The 14,682-nt window shown below is 37.8% G+C and overlaps 1 protein-coding gene across 1 annotated transcript in view; it reads right to left on the reverse strand.

Annotated features, from left to right (window-relative positions):
* The window catches only part of ZC2HC1B (zinc finger C2HC-type containing 1B), a 46,172-nt gene extending 31,498 nt beyond the window's left edge, over window positions 1-14,674 (reverse strand). The window contains exons 1-4 of the mRNA XM_032407747.1: window positions 14,397-14,674; window positions 4,844-4,905; window positions 2,231-2,350; window positions 1,543-1,681 (exon numbers count right to left, since the gene is read on the reverse strand). Coding sequence (XP_032263638.1) covers window positions 1,543-1,681; window positions 2,231-2,350; window positions 4,844-4,905; window positions 14,397-14,472 — 397 coding nt within the window. The 5' untranslated portion in view covers window positions 14,473-14,674. The remainder of the gene's footprint in view (window positions 1-1,542; window positions 1,682-2,230; window positions 2,351-4,843; window positions 4,906-14,396) is intronic.
* Window positions 14,675-14,682: the final 8 nt, after the last annotated feature.

The following is a 14,682-nucleotide window of genomic DNA, read 5'->3' on the forward strand; positions in this document are numbered from 1 at the left end:
GAAAATCATCCTAAAAATTCATATGAGATCTCAAAGGTCCCCAAATAACCAAAACAATCTTGGAGAACTTTCAAAACTTACTACAAATTTATTAGAGTAATCAAAATAGGGTGGTACTGGCATAAGGGAAATAGACTAGAACACACAGCCCAGAAATAAACCTTCACATATATGTCAACTGACTGACTTTTGATAATGGTGCCAAGATCATTCAATGGGGAAAGGATAGTCTTTTCAACAAATAGTGCTGAGAAAACTAGATATCCACATGTAAAACTAGATATCCAACTTCCAAAGTAGTTGGGATCTTACCTTATACCACATACAGAATTAACTCCACCTGGATCAAAGAGAAAACCGTAAGAGCTAAAACTATAAAACTCTTAGAAGAAAGCATACAGGAAAGGCTTCATGACATGGATTTTGCACTGATTTTTTAGATTTAACACCAAACACTAGGCAACAAAAGAAAAATAAAATAAACTGGACTTCTTCAAAATTAAAAATTTTTGTGCATCAAAAGATACTATCAAGAAAGTGAAGACAGTCCACAAAATGGGAGAAAATATTTGAAGATCTTATATCTGATAGGGATTAATATTATTATTAATCTAATAGAGCCTCTAGCTCTAATTTCCAATTTACAAAAAAACAGGACAGAGGAACAAGTAAAACATTAGCCTGAGTTAAAAAACAGACATATCTAGCAAAAGAAGTATTCTAAAAGATAATTGGCCTGATAGGGGTGTTGTGCAAGATTAAAGAAAAGAGACAACAACAAAAATGCATGAACCTTGACTGAATCCTAGATTGTGACTAGGGGGCAAGCAGAGAGCTTTAAAAGACATTCTTAAGATAACTGGGAAAATATAAGTCTATATGTTATGCAAGGGAATGCACTCATCCTTAAGAAATGCACACTGACATAGTTAAGGGTAAAGTGTTATGATGTTTGAAACTTAGTTTTAAATAGTTCTGCCCCCCCCGCATATAAAAGGACAGATAATATGACGTCAACAACTGCCAAATTTCAGTGGAAGGTATGAGTGATCACTGTACTATTTCTTCTTTTCTGTAAACCTGAAAACTTTCAAAATAAAAAGTTTAGGGTAAGAAACCTTTAGGTTTCCACGAAACTACAGAACTTAAAATGGCTAAAATGGTGAATTTTAGATCATGGGATTTTAATCTCAAAACAAAACCCCCACCCCAAAATAACCCAGAGCTATGGGTATCTGACCCTGTGGGGCTACTGTGGAACTACCCTGCACAGCCTCATTCTCATACACCATGATGTGAAAGGCCATGACACTGGGTACAGTGGTGTTCTCATGGAGTTAGAAGGAAACACAGAATCTTTATGCAGAATTAAAAAGAAATTAGGATAAGATATATTATATGATAAAATTACTTTTATATAATTTAATTGCTATTATTTATTTTAGAATGCATAGGAGGAAGCAAGTCATGATGATTTGGCCCCAAATCAAGCACAATTGATTAAGAGTAAAATGCCAAAAGCAAACGAAACTGGCCACACACCTGGATTGATGGATGGAGGAGGTGGAGGTGGGAGAGGTCGGCCTTCTTTAATGGCTAGCGTACACTGCTTTGCCGATCGGATGGCATTAATGAAGTCTTCATGTTGTTGTCTCCAGTTAGATCTCCTCACAGGTTGAGGCTATAAAAAACAAAACCAATATATACTACCTAGACTGTACATCTCTCCACTGCTATTTTATTTTATTTTAAGATTATTTGCTATTTTAACCTGAGATTTAAATTTATAGGAAACAGGACTGAAATTTTGAGGGAAAAGAGAATTTGTTTTCAAAAGTACAAAAAAAGAGGTTTGGAAAATACAGTAATAAAATTTGCAAGTCACTGAAGTGAGGGAAAACACAAAATAACCATCAGAAAAACAAGCTACAAAACTTCAAAGAAAAACTTAAATTTAAGATTAAAAAGGATTCTCTTCCAAGTTAATTGCTAGATTTAACGCTAGACTAATGAAAACATAAACGAGATTCTTTTTTGCCACATCTGGAAAATATCTGAAATACATTTCGAAATCTAAGTGAGCATGATTAAAAAGAAAACAGTAAAGGTGGATTATACTTACATGACATTACACTGCACTATCAAGCAAAAATGAAACCAGAGAGCCAAAAAGAGGCTTTAATGTACTTAAGGATGTAATCAAGAACAGTAAACAAGATATTGATAGTACCTTGGATTGAGGAGCCTTTCTCACAATGGGAATGTCAGTGCCCTGTAATCTTTGTTTCAAGGAATTGAAAGGTTTACGTTTTTTGTTGAAGAGTTTTCTACATATTGGTCCATGCCTTTCCTAGAAAAGAAACAGTGGGGATTAAAATTTTTAACATGTACAGTCACAAGGTTTCTACTCAGGCAGCCCCCACTGGAGTGACAGGGTTCACCTTCGGAGCCAAGTTCATTCTCCAACTCTCAAAGCACAGCAGAGCAAATCCATCTGGCTCTCTCCACCCTTGTTACACATCACTAGATATTGCGTGAGGGTAAGGTCAAGAAGAGGCCTCTGCAGCTACAGAGACTTACTTCGAATTTGGTTTTATATATTGAATTCTACCACTTGGGCTGTGTGAGTGGTTCCAGGCATTAAATAATGTTGAAAAGGCAAACTCTCTAGTTTAAATTGAAATAAATATTTCTGATAGTGAGCTAGGTACTCACTGAAGCCAAGGAAGTTCTCCTGATTATGTCTTCTGTTCGGTTTCCTGTGTCCACGATTCCCAAATTCCATGAGCAAGTCATCCAGTAACCTACCAGAGAATCTGAGTCCCAACAATCCTAACACTCAGTTTTGCCATCCTTTTGAAACAGTCCTTTGCATACAGCAGGGGGAAACTTAGTTCCTACCAGTGGAACCTTCTCAGGAAAACTCTTCTTACCACTCAGCAATTTCAAAATTGAATTTAATGGGGTCACTTTTCTGCATACAGCAAATTAAACTACTTAACTGCCTCAAGAAGTGGAGAGGTTTCAAAGAAATATTTGAGAACATCTGCAAAAGACAACTGGGACAACCATACAAATAAATGAAGGATACACCAATTCCATTTACATTATGAAGATATTTTCCTTTAATTTATCCAAACATTTCACATCCATGAAGTCATTTATTTCAGAGCAAATCTAAGCATTTAATATTAAGTTTTACAATGTTACAATATTTAACATTTAACAGACGATCGGCAGGGAAAACATTCTTTACTCCAGCCAAGTAATCCTTTAAGTACTCAGCATTTCTAGTACATAAGACAGGGAATCAACACACAGAGCTCTCTGCCTGTGTACGACCCTTAAAAAGTCTGTTACAGCACCACTATAGGATTACACCAACAACTTCCAACTAAATGTCCTCTTCCTTGGTGGATATGTAACTCATAATAGCTAACACACAGTTCCTTCGTCCAACAAAATACAGGGCTCTATAAAAATCCCTGCACCTTGTTACAAACAAGCCATACCATTTTATTTTATTTTATTTTTAAAGATTTATTTATTTATTTTAGGGAGAGAAAAAGAAAGACAGGAGGGGAGGGGGAGAGGGAGAGAAAGAATCTCCAGCAGACTCCCCACTGAGCGCGGAGTCCCAGGACCCTGAGATCATGACCTGAGCCGAAATCAAGAGTCAGACACTCAACCCACTGAGCCACCCAGGAGCCCCAAGCCATACCATTTTAAATTAGAGAGAGAGATCGTTATCACTTGATCAAATGCTCTTTGTAGCCTAGAGATAGGCCTAGAAGTAAAACCCAAGAGGACCCAACACATTGGGGATGACATTTAGTGATCCCCAAATGGATGGCACCTTCTAGGTCTCAAACTCGTTCTTATGGGGTGCAGGCCTGGCTTGGCAAAAGAAACACACCGGTGGATTCCTGGGCCACAATAGGCCCTGGAGCTCCTGCTTCTAAATTCAGAAGTTCTAGCTATAGTTAACTAGAACAGATATTTCATTTTTAAAATTCCCCAGAGAAAGAAAACCTACAACCTCATTGTACAGTCTTTCACCCCAAATGCAGTCAGGTGTATAGTCTAAATCCTTTAAGTTTGGTTACATCTCCTTGATCTAAAATGTTCAAACTCGGAGTTGCATTATCACCTCAAGTTTTTTTTTTAAAACATTTTTCTTGGGAATCTCTTTATAATATTGGAATCTAATACCTGTTTGATTCCCTAATTTTGAAATTAAGCTTTTATTCCACTTTATAGGCATCAATCAGGGGCCTTGACATGTAGTTAGTTTGAATCTGATTAACAATTAGATCTTGGAACAGGCCTTACATCCATTTTGTTCAAATTACGTAAAATCCCTGAAATTGAAAGGTTCTGTCTTTATACGTGGCAAAGCAGGAAACAAAGGGAGGTTAAAGGACTTGTCAGAATTAGTGACAAATTTGAGGCTAAAAGCCAAGTTTCCAGATGCTCCAAATTCAATGTTCATTCCTCTTGACTAGCTAATTTCCCTGGTGCTTTGGCCTTAAAATTTGAATTTTTGATGCTTATAGAAAAGGCAAAAGAGCCAAAACCTCTCAGGAGACAATCAGCTGTGCCAAAACACTTTCATCTGGCATCCTTTTTCTAAGAGTACCATGTTTAATTAAGCTCCCTCTTGAATGGGGTGGCATCTATGTGCCTCGGTGTCCTCCGGACCTGCCAGCCATAGGTTATGGACCTCTCTTCCCTTGCTTTCCCTCCACATCTGTCTTTAATCTTTGCCGCTGCAGCCTCCTCACTGACTTGACAGTTCATTTAACTCCAACGAAACACATCTACAAAATGTCTTTATGTTTACCAGAACATCTGCTGCAAAGCGTCTTCCACAGACTTCACAGGGAAGTAACTCCTGATTGCCATCTGTATAAGATCCAAAAGCACATGATGTTAGTTTCGCGGAACTGCCTGCCCGAGAAGAAATGACTAACTGGAGGGGACCTCAATAGCTTGATCGCCTCACTCTCTTTTCCCTCCCCACCAACTTCCTTCTCTTAGGAAGATACTTCATGAACTCAACCATCTTTTTTTTCTAATATAGACTTCTCACTTCACTAAACAGGTAAATTCCATGTCCTTCAGGCAACCAGAGTACAATTCTTTAACATATTCCTGAACTAAGTGCCTAATAGCTTTGCTTTAGACATAAATGCAAAGTTAATACTTTAGTATAAAGTCATAAATTATCTAATAGTAACATTTTTAAGATTTCTACTAGGATGTAAGGCCTATGTGTGTGCTAAATGAAGGTGTGACAATTTATCACAGATTATATGAAAAGTCACCTATCATCAAATTTAAAATTTCCTGAGAATGGCACTCTCTCAATAAATGCTCTTTGCTGGAAAAACTCCTACCTGAGAGGAAGGACCAGGTAGAACTAATGGGACTTCTATCCAAATCAGGAAAGATGGTACCATTACAATGCAGAAGGATGGGAAGATGAGCAACATCCTAAGGAGGGGTGTTTGGTCAGACTTCTTAATGAGGTCAGTGAATAACACTCACTGCTAGCATTTTATATGCAGTAGTGAATGAGTGAGGGACTGTAATCACAATGAGGTCACTACTTGCTATTGTTTTTAATATTCAACTAGTGTTTTTAAAAGTTAAATGAAGAATAAATTAAAAAAAAAAAAGAGGCTGAGACTGCACCCACATGTGCCCCATGTTTCAAAGTACCAGACCCATAGTAAGGTGTGCACAATAAAATACTTGTTGAATGTGTGGGCCAAACACCAACTGAGTTCCTACCTTAGGACCAATACTTCATTCTATAACTATCTGCTACATGCAACTCTGTGGAAATATTTAGAGAAACCATACATGGGTCCAGCAGAGAAAAGGAGAGAGAGTGTGCCATTAAATGAAGTTAAGTGTCACAGGGAAAGGAAAACATTGTGGAATTCTGTAAAGGTTTCACCTCATTACTTTAAGTTCAACTGGAGTTGAGCATATAGATTAGAAAAGCTGATCATGGAGATGATGTTATATTAGACTAATAATCTGGGCTTTATTCTACAAACAAGGGGAACAATCAGGGACACTGAGTAGGAAGAATCTGAACAGAGCTGTGGACGGCTGAATGGATGGTAGTGGGGAGGGAAGATGCTATTTCAGTTAAAAAGCTAAAGGTGTAGGCCTGAAATGGAAAGAAAAGAGGAAATGAGAGACACTGTGCTCAAGGAATTGACAACATGACTAGATGTAGAAGGAGTGAGGTGACAAAGAGAACAGTGCAGGACTGAGAAGAGGGTCGGGCTGTGGACAGAAACAAAATTTGAGAAGGGCCATCTTAGTAAGAAAAATGACCTCAGCTTTGGAAATACTGAGTTTGAGAGAGTCATCCAGCCAGCAGGATGGAAATGAGGGAGGTCAGGGCTAGAGACACAGATGTAGGCTTTGTTTGAAGAGTGATGTAAAGGCATGATATTGCCAGGGAAGAGGTCATGGAAAGAGAAGTACAGGGATGATCCCTAGGGAACTCCGTATTTAAGGGCCAAGAAGATGAGGATGATAAGCCAGAAGGAGAAACAGGAGAGAACAAGGTCATGGAAACCAAGAGAAGACAGTTTGAAAAAGGAAGGACTGATTAACAGGAATCAGATGGTAGCTCATTACAGACATTGTTGATTTAAATGATTTCTTCTCATATCTGCCAGATGGTATTGTATTTGCAACACAGGTCATCCATTACAGCATATAGAAATATTACTCTTCTTCTCTGTTCTTTTGGACGGAGTCTTATTTTTTTCAGCAAGCATATACTTACTAGTTAATAAAAGGACTCATTTTAATAATAAAACTGCTTTTTCTAAACCACTAATGGCAGATGATTTTTTTATGAATAGTACTGTAACGTTTGTATGGTATTTTCATGTTTCCTAAACACTTTTCCTACAATAATCTCATTTACTCCTCACAGAGTTGGGACTATTTTTTTTTTTTTTAAAGGTTTTATTTATTTATTTGACAGAGAGAGACACAGCGAGAGAGGGAACACAAGCAGGGGGAGTGGGAGAGGGAGAAGCAGGCTCCCCGCGGAGCAGGGAGCCCGATGCGGGGCTCGATCCCAGGACCCGGGATCATGACCTGAGCCGAAGGCAGACGCTTAACGACTGAGCCACCCAGGCGCCACGGGACTATTTTTTTTTTTAACAGATAAGAAAACAAAGGTTCAAAGTTAGGGGACTTCTCAAAGACCACAGGTAGTTAAATGGTAACATAGGGACTCAAACCTAGGTCTCTATCTCCACAAGTATTAAAACTGTATTCAACCATCACCATAAATATAGGTATGCTGGTACTAACCTGCAATACAAATGGAAGTCCCTGAAGGATAAATAGCCTCTGATTTAAATCAGTGAGTTTTAATTAGCTCAATGAGTTTAAAAGAATGACAGATACAATAGGATTCAACTGAACACCTGAAATCGATGGACCACCGCTTTCTGAACCACTTTCAGTTCTGAAGCTTGACTATAAGGAAGGGAACACTGCCGAGCTACTCAGTCGAATTAAACATGGAGATCAAGGTCTATCGTGTTTGTGACAGAATGCGGAGTCACATGGAATATATGATCACTAGAACCTTAGAAGAATCATTTAAGACAACCAAAATGCCTTGCAACAGGTGAATGGTTACACAGCTACATCCAAACCCTGGAATACTGTTCAACAACAGAACACTATTGATACACCCAACACCTGGATGGATCTCAATGCTGAGGAAACCCAATCTCAAAAGGTCATGTATTGTAAGATTCCATTTGTAGAACAATCTCAAAATGACAAAATTAGAGAGATGGAGAATAGATTAGTGTTTGCCAACAGGGAGGGATGGTTGGGGAGGGAGATGGTTGTGACTATACAGAGTAGAATGAGGGTGACCTTTGAGTAGTGGAATAGTTCTGGGGGCACCTAACTGGCTCAGTTGATAGAGCATAGGACTCTTAGTCTCAGGGCTGTAACTTCGAGCCTTATGTTGGATGTGGAGATTCTTTAAAAAAAAAAAAAATGGGGGGGGAGAAAAGGAATAGTTCTAGAACCATATTGTGGTGGTGGGTGGTGGTTACACATGTAATAAAATGGTATGGAACTATAAATACACATCGTACCCATGTATATTTCCTGGGTTTGATATTGTACTAGTTATTTAAGCTGTAACTTAAGTTGGGGAAACTGGGTAAAAGGTGAGTGGGAACTCTACTATTTTGTAATTCTTGTGCACTAATTTTGTCAAAATAAGAAGTTTAAAGAAATATCTGGGGTGAGCAAATTGTGACCAGTAGGTCAAATCTGAAGCTCTGTTTTTGTAAATAAAGTTTTATTGGCAAATACCCATTTGTTTACATGTCTATTGCTGCTTTCACACTACAACAGTAGAGTTGAGTAGTTAACAGAGACCATATGACCTGCAAAGCCAAAAATCATACTAAGAAATAGGTTGCCAACCAGTGAAATGAGAATGTAGTGATTAAAAAGGATTTGCAGGAGAAAAACCTGGAAAATGTTAATGATACATTTTTATACAAATAAAGACTAGGAGTTATATAGATATGTACGTGTGTGTGTGTGTGTGTGTATACACACAGTGGTTAAGAGTAAAGGTGATTAGTTTCCTGCATTTTCAATTTTTCTACAAAGATTATTCATTATCATTTTAAGAATTAAAACAATGACATTTTAAAAAAGAACCTTTTGATAGAAAAGATTCTAAAACAATCAGTATCAACTTAGCTATTTCTATCTTTACCCTCTCTTACTTAATAGACTATTAAAGTGGCCATTATTTTTATACATTGGCTATTATTTTTACACTTTCGTTTAAAATCTTAGACAATTTTTAAAATGAGGGAAAGGAAGTGATCTGGAAGCCATCAGAAGGTTTGTTTAGCATGTTAACAGTGAAAAATAAGCATTTACAAAGACCTCAGTTCAAAAATTTTTAAGAAGCCTGGAGAGGATTATGGCTATAATGAAATTGGAAAAAATTCTACTTCTGACTAGACATTCACTTTCTGAGCTGGAAGTTAAGAATGCTTTGTACACACACCTACCAATCCACATTTCCTTATAAAGGCATAGTAGAGAAGACAAAAGGAAGACATTTTCTCATTCAGTTGTCAGCAAGTCAAAGAACTCTTAAGTCCTTTGCAATCCAGAACATACAAACATTAGCAACATCGACATCTTCCATGGCCCTATGGTAAAGAGGGTAGCATATTGGCCTCAACTTACTCACTCACCTCAGGAACGTGAGTTCTGAAAGAAGAAAAGGAATTAAGGATGGCAGAGAGAACACTCCATCAAATTTTGCTTTCCACCGAAGCCCCAAAAAACTACAGTAAAGGAAAATAGAGACAAAGAGAACCGCAAGATCAGGGAGGAAAGACGACAACAATAAAAAAAAATTTGACTCTGGAAAACTGACAGACATGGTGACTTGGGAAGACTTAAAACTACATTAGAATCCACTTCCCAAGCTGACAGTAGGGAGAACGAACCATCGAGATTTTTATCTTAAACCCTTCAAAGTCACAGGAATCCCCAGAGCAGCATATACCTCTGGGACTGGGATAAGATAAATGCGGAAGAGCGTGCTAAAATATGGAGGGCCAAGATGAAAGTTTTCTGAAAAGAAGCTGATTCCTAGATCCCCTCCCTCACTCTACACCCCTGGGTGACTGCCCTCTCCAACTCTAGCATAAGTCTACTCTCCAAAAATGACAAAGAGGCCTATGCATGAGGCACTGCTGAAGGTACAGGTAGGCAGATACAGATACATACACATATTTATGGTTGACTCATTATTTGTAGTAGTTATATTCCATAAAGGCTCTGTGAGCACTGAATGAGCAAATACTGCCTTAATACTTCTAGGGGGAATATAGGATTAGGCTCCTGTGAACCTCTGGTCACACTATTTTTATCAACCTATCAATGTACAACCTTGTTTTGTTTTTCTATTTAAAGACACCTTGCGTAAATATATATTGTTGATTCAGTAACAGTGAACACTCATAGTGGGCAACACTGTAACTCATGCTGGATGAAGCTTATCTAACAGACATATTTCCTCCATAAGGCACATCACAGCCTTCCTGCATTTCAACACAACATTTACGGGCCATTTTAAACAGTGAAATCACCAAGAAAAATTGTGAAAACATGAAAAATGTGGCATAGATTGTGAAAAGGACACTTGTTTACAGTATGAGAGCTGAAACAAGAAGGCAGAGAGAGCATCACCCTGTTCCACCTTTGCTGAGAACATGCATGTCGGGTGACTCGACCTTTTAACTGCTATGTGCAGGTCTGTGAATGACCATGAAAACACCATGCGTATTGATTTTAGAGTTTCAAATTTTAGCAAATAGGCAAATTTGCAAGTAAGAACTTGATTAATGAAGTTGATGGTGTGTGTGTGTATATGTATACAGTGATTAATCTAGTGATTCCTCTCATGAACAGTGATGCTGAAAGCAGAGAATACACCTCAAACCCCCTTCCTCTACTTGGCTCACAGAACTCTTGTCTGCCAGACCCTTACTCTCAAGACAGAATGGAAACTTCCCTGAGAATCTAACCATTCCGTGACAAAATATATCTGTAGATACCAACACTGGGAAGATTCCCAAACAGCTCACCCAGACCACTCTACAATAAAGCTCAAAATCATAAAATGCCACTTGTCCATTCAGAATTTCCAGTGTCTCCTTCCTCCAGTCTTAATCATGAGCCAACAGACAGGAATTTCCAAAGATCTGTGGAAAAACTCTAGCATGTAAGCCCAAAACAAATAAAAAAGCAATTTAAAGAAAAATTAAACTCTTAGAAATTAAAAGCCTTGCAGGAGAAATGAAAAACTCAAGGAAGATTGGAAGATAAAATTAGGGAAATTTCTCAGAAAGTAAAGTAAAATGGCACAGAGATGGGAGAAGAAAAACATAATTCAAGTACCTCTCTCTGGTCCAGAAGGTCCTACTCCAAATAACAGTTCAAGAGAGAAAAGGAGAAAACCCAAGGAAGAAAATAAAAAATTTTAACGATTTCCAGAAGCCTTGAAAGGACAGGAGCTTCCACTGAAAAGACACAGCACGATGGATGAAAATCTATCTATAACATCATTGTGAAATTTCAGAACTCTGGAAACAGAAATTCTACCGAGATGAAAAAAAATACTTGACAAAAATATCAGGAATTAGAATGACTTCAGATTCCCATACAGTAAACTTGGAAATGAATGAGGAAAAATCCTTTAAACTTCTGAGGGAGAATAATCTACAACCTATAGTTTCATACCCAGCCAAACTATTGATCAAATATGGGGGTTGAGTACATTTCTCAACATGCAGGGTTTCAAAAAGTTGACATCCCACGCACTGTCTCAACAATTACTAGAGGATGTGCTTCACAACAAACAACGTGAGTAAAACATACAGCAAATAGGCAATTCAACACATGAGGGAGAGAAAATAATTCCCAGGATAACAGCTGGGAACCAGAACCAGAGAGCAACTAGTCCATACTGAAGATATATAATGAAAAACAGACATGTTGAAGTCTGTCATGAGCATGATATTCATTGTCTTTGTAATCTGAGGTTAGTATGTCCTAGTGTATCTGGCTCCCACTGTTCTATACTTGGTTTGTTTGACCCTGTCCCATTGGAGTGCTTGTTCTTCCCTTCTTATTCTGACATCTAGATGAGTGGAGGACACTCCTTTCACTCCACAAGAAGGTTCTGCATTGATCTTGAGATCATGGTGACCTTAGAAAGCAGAAAATGTAAAATGAGCATATAACACCACTAAACATATTTCTACAGGAGATCCAGGATGCTCCAGCTGTGGTCACTTGTGTTCCCTAGGAGTCGATCACCTAGCTCAACATCTCCTCTTGGGGCTCTTGTAAATTCTAGAAGCTAAACTCAGGCTCAGAGACTATTCAGCTCAAGGATGCCTTCATCAACTGGTAGTAAATATTGCCCTTATAAAGCCAGATTTGTGTTTCAAAACTAAACAAGATATTGTGCTTAGGAATACTATACAAACTGAGAGTTTTGGAGGGATGGGGTGGCACTAGGGAGGGTATGTATTATAGTGAGCACTGTGTGTTGTGGAAGACTGATGAACTGCAGACCTGTACCCCCGAAACAAATAATACGTTATATGTTAATTAAAAAAAAAAAGGAATACCATACAGCTGATGATTAATACAACCTAGATAATACTTAAGAGTTACTGAGGGGAAAGAGTGGAATGAAATTGAGGATGGAACCACAGGTGGCTTCTATGTTCTATTTCTTAATCTGAACAGTGCAATGTTTTTGTTTTATTATATATTCTCGTAAAAGTTTAACAATTAAAACATAATGCCATTAGAATGTTTACCTTCTCCTGACCCTTCACTACAACAAGCTGGATAGAACATATTAACACACAGGAAAAAGCAACATAAATGTACCGATAATCTAACTGTAAAGCCACAAGATGGCTGGAGTTGTCTTTCACCTGAGATCATTTGATGATGTCACAATGGAGGTGTGTATACAATGGACCACAGTTAATATACACAAACAGTGATAGCTTTTGATATGTAAGACTTATAAAAAAACAGCTCTAAAATATCTAAAAAAGTGATTTTCTAATAAGCATTAAGTTCCCATACAGAAGAGGTGCTTAAGGCACAGCAGGCAAATTCTTCATGACTTTGCCCCTACCTGGGATGCCTTAGGCCTTCTTTCTCCTAGCTAATATTGAGTCTAGGCCCTACTGTTCCAAGTTTAAGCAATTCTTTGGTGAAATCTCTTCCCTATCCATTCATTTATATACTACCTAGTGATCATTTACCAAATGCCAGGAGCTGTTCTAGGCCATGGGGATAAAGTAGTAAATAAAAATTCTCTGCTCTCAGTTTGTTCTACCGAGAGGAGACTGAATAACAAGATACAGCTCAGATGCCAAGAGATGCCATGGAGACCATAAAGCAGGGAAGAAGCTTAAAAAATGCAACAGAGGGATTTTGCTATCTTTACACAGTCAGGTGAAAGCTTATAGTGGAAGTGACAACTGAACACCAACCTTGAGGAAGTTTTATTTGCAGTTAAGAGCACTTCAGGGGGAAAAGCAAGTACCAAGACCCTCATTTCAAGTGGTACTTTATCAGTGACTTGGTGTTGCTAGTTAGATTTTGCTGCACACACCCCGCCTCCTCAGAAGATGCAGTCCTTGAAGGCAAAAACCCCCTTTTGTCGCTCTGGACTTCCAACATTTGCTAGGACCTTATGTTAAGTTCCTAACCACTGTTAAGAGATAACTCAAATTGTAAATACTCTAAAATTCTACAAAATAATTCAGAATATGTAAGGTTTGTTCTCCAGAATAAAATTAAGATCTTTAAATCTGGAGGCTAATCAGCCTAAATCACAATAATGCTTCAGTAAGACTCATGACTTATAGTCACCTTTCCTCGACTGCAAAATATATAATGTGCTGATTTAAACCCTTTGGATAGGTGAAGTGATATTAGAAGCTCCTAAGAAGGAATTTGAATAGGATCAAGTCAAAATAATATTCCAAGTCTTTAAGATTCTCGCTGGTTTTAAGAACCTTCAATTGAGATAGCTACCAAAATAAATGGTCAATCTTCTTAGGATTTAATACATTCACAATACTAATATAAACCATCATCTGACCCTTGGCTTCTGCAAATCAGCATTAAAATATGTACTCCCCAGTTAGATTCTACTTCTATAATGACAAGCTGTTCAGCTGAGTTTTTTGTAGCTATGTTGGTTGAATACCTAAGGCTACTGTTTTTCATGGCTCTTAAAAATCCTAGAATACTAAGATTTACAATTTAAAACAAACAAGGTAACACCCACCAACTTTGGAAAAGCCATATTCAAATGAATTATAGAAGACACATTCTAGTAATTTAGTAATCAAATGCAGCTCACCAGCTAAAAATGGTTCTGCCTCTGCCATTCTGTTCCCAACTCAGACCAAGAGTGTCCACAGTTTTTGTGTCTTTTTTTTCCCCCCAGAACAGTCCAGATAGCAACACATTAGTCATGGACACATGAACAAGGGTCACTAACAACTCGTCTGTTGCAAGGGAGTCACAGTTTACCAAATAATTAACAATTGTGATGGTGTCATTGCTTAAGCCTTGAAAAAGTTTACAGGAAAAAAACAAACACCAAACAAACCTCACCAAAAAACAAGGAAAATTTTCAACTACATCTTTTAATCAAATATGAATGGTTCCAAGCATTAAATAATGTTGAAAAGACAAACTTTCTAGTTTAAACTGAAGTAAATATTTCTGATTTTGAGCCAGGTACTCACTGAAGCCAAGGACGTTTTCTTGATTTCTGCTTCTGCTTCCTGTCTTCACTCTTCCTAAATTCCAAAAGTAAGTCATCCAGTAATTGAGTCCCAACAATCCTAATAAATATTCATATTTACCATCCTTTTGAAACAGCCCTTTGCATACAGCAGGGGGAAACTTAGTTCCTACCAGTGGAATCTTCCTAGGAAAACTCTTAACCACTCAGCATTTCAAATGGAGTTTAATGGGGTCACTTTTCTACATACAGCAAATTAAACCACTTAACTTCTGAAAAGGAGTGGA

This window comes from Phoca vitulina, unplaced genomic scaffold, assembly GCF_004348235.1.
Source record: "Phoca vitulina isolate PV1807 unplaced genomic scaffold, GSC_HSeal_1.0 scaffold9, whole genome shotgun sequence".
NCBI classification, from domain to species: Eukaryota; Metazoa; Chordata; class Mammalia; order Carnivora; family Phocidae; genus Phoca; species Phoca vitulina.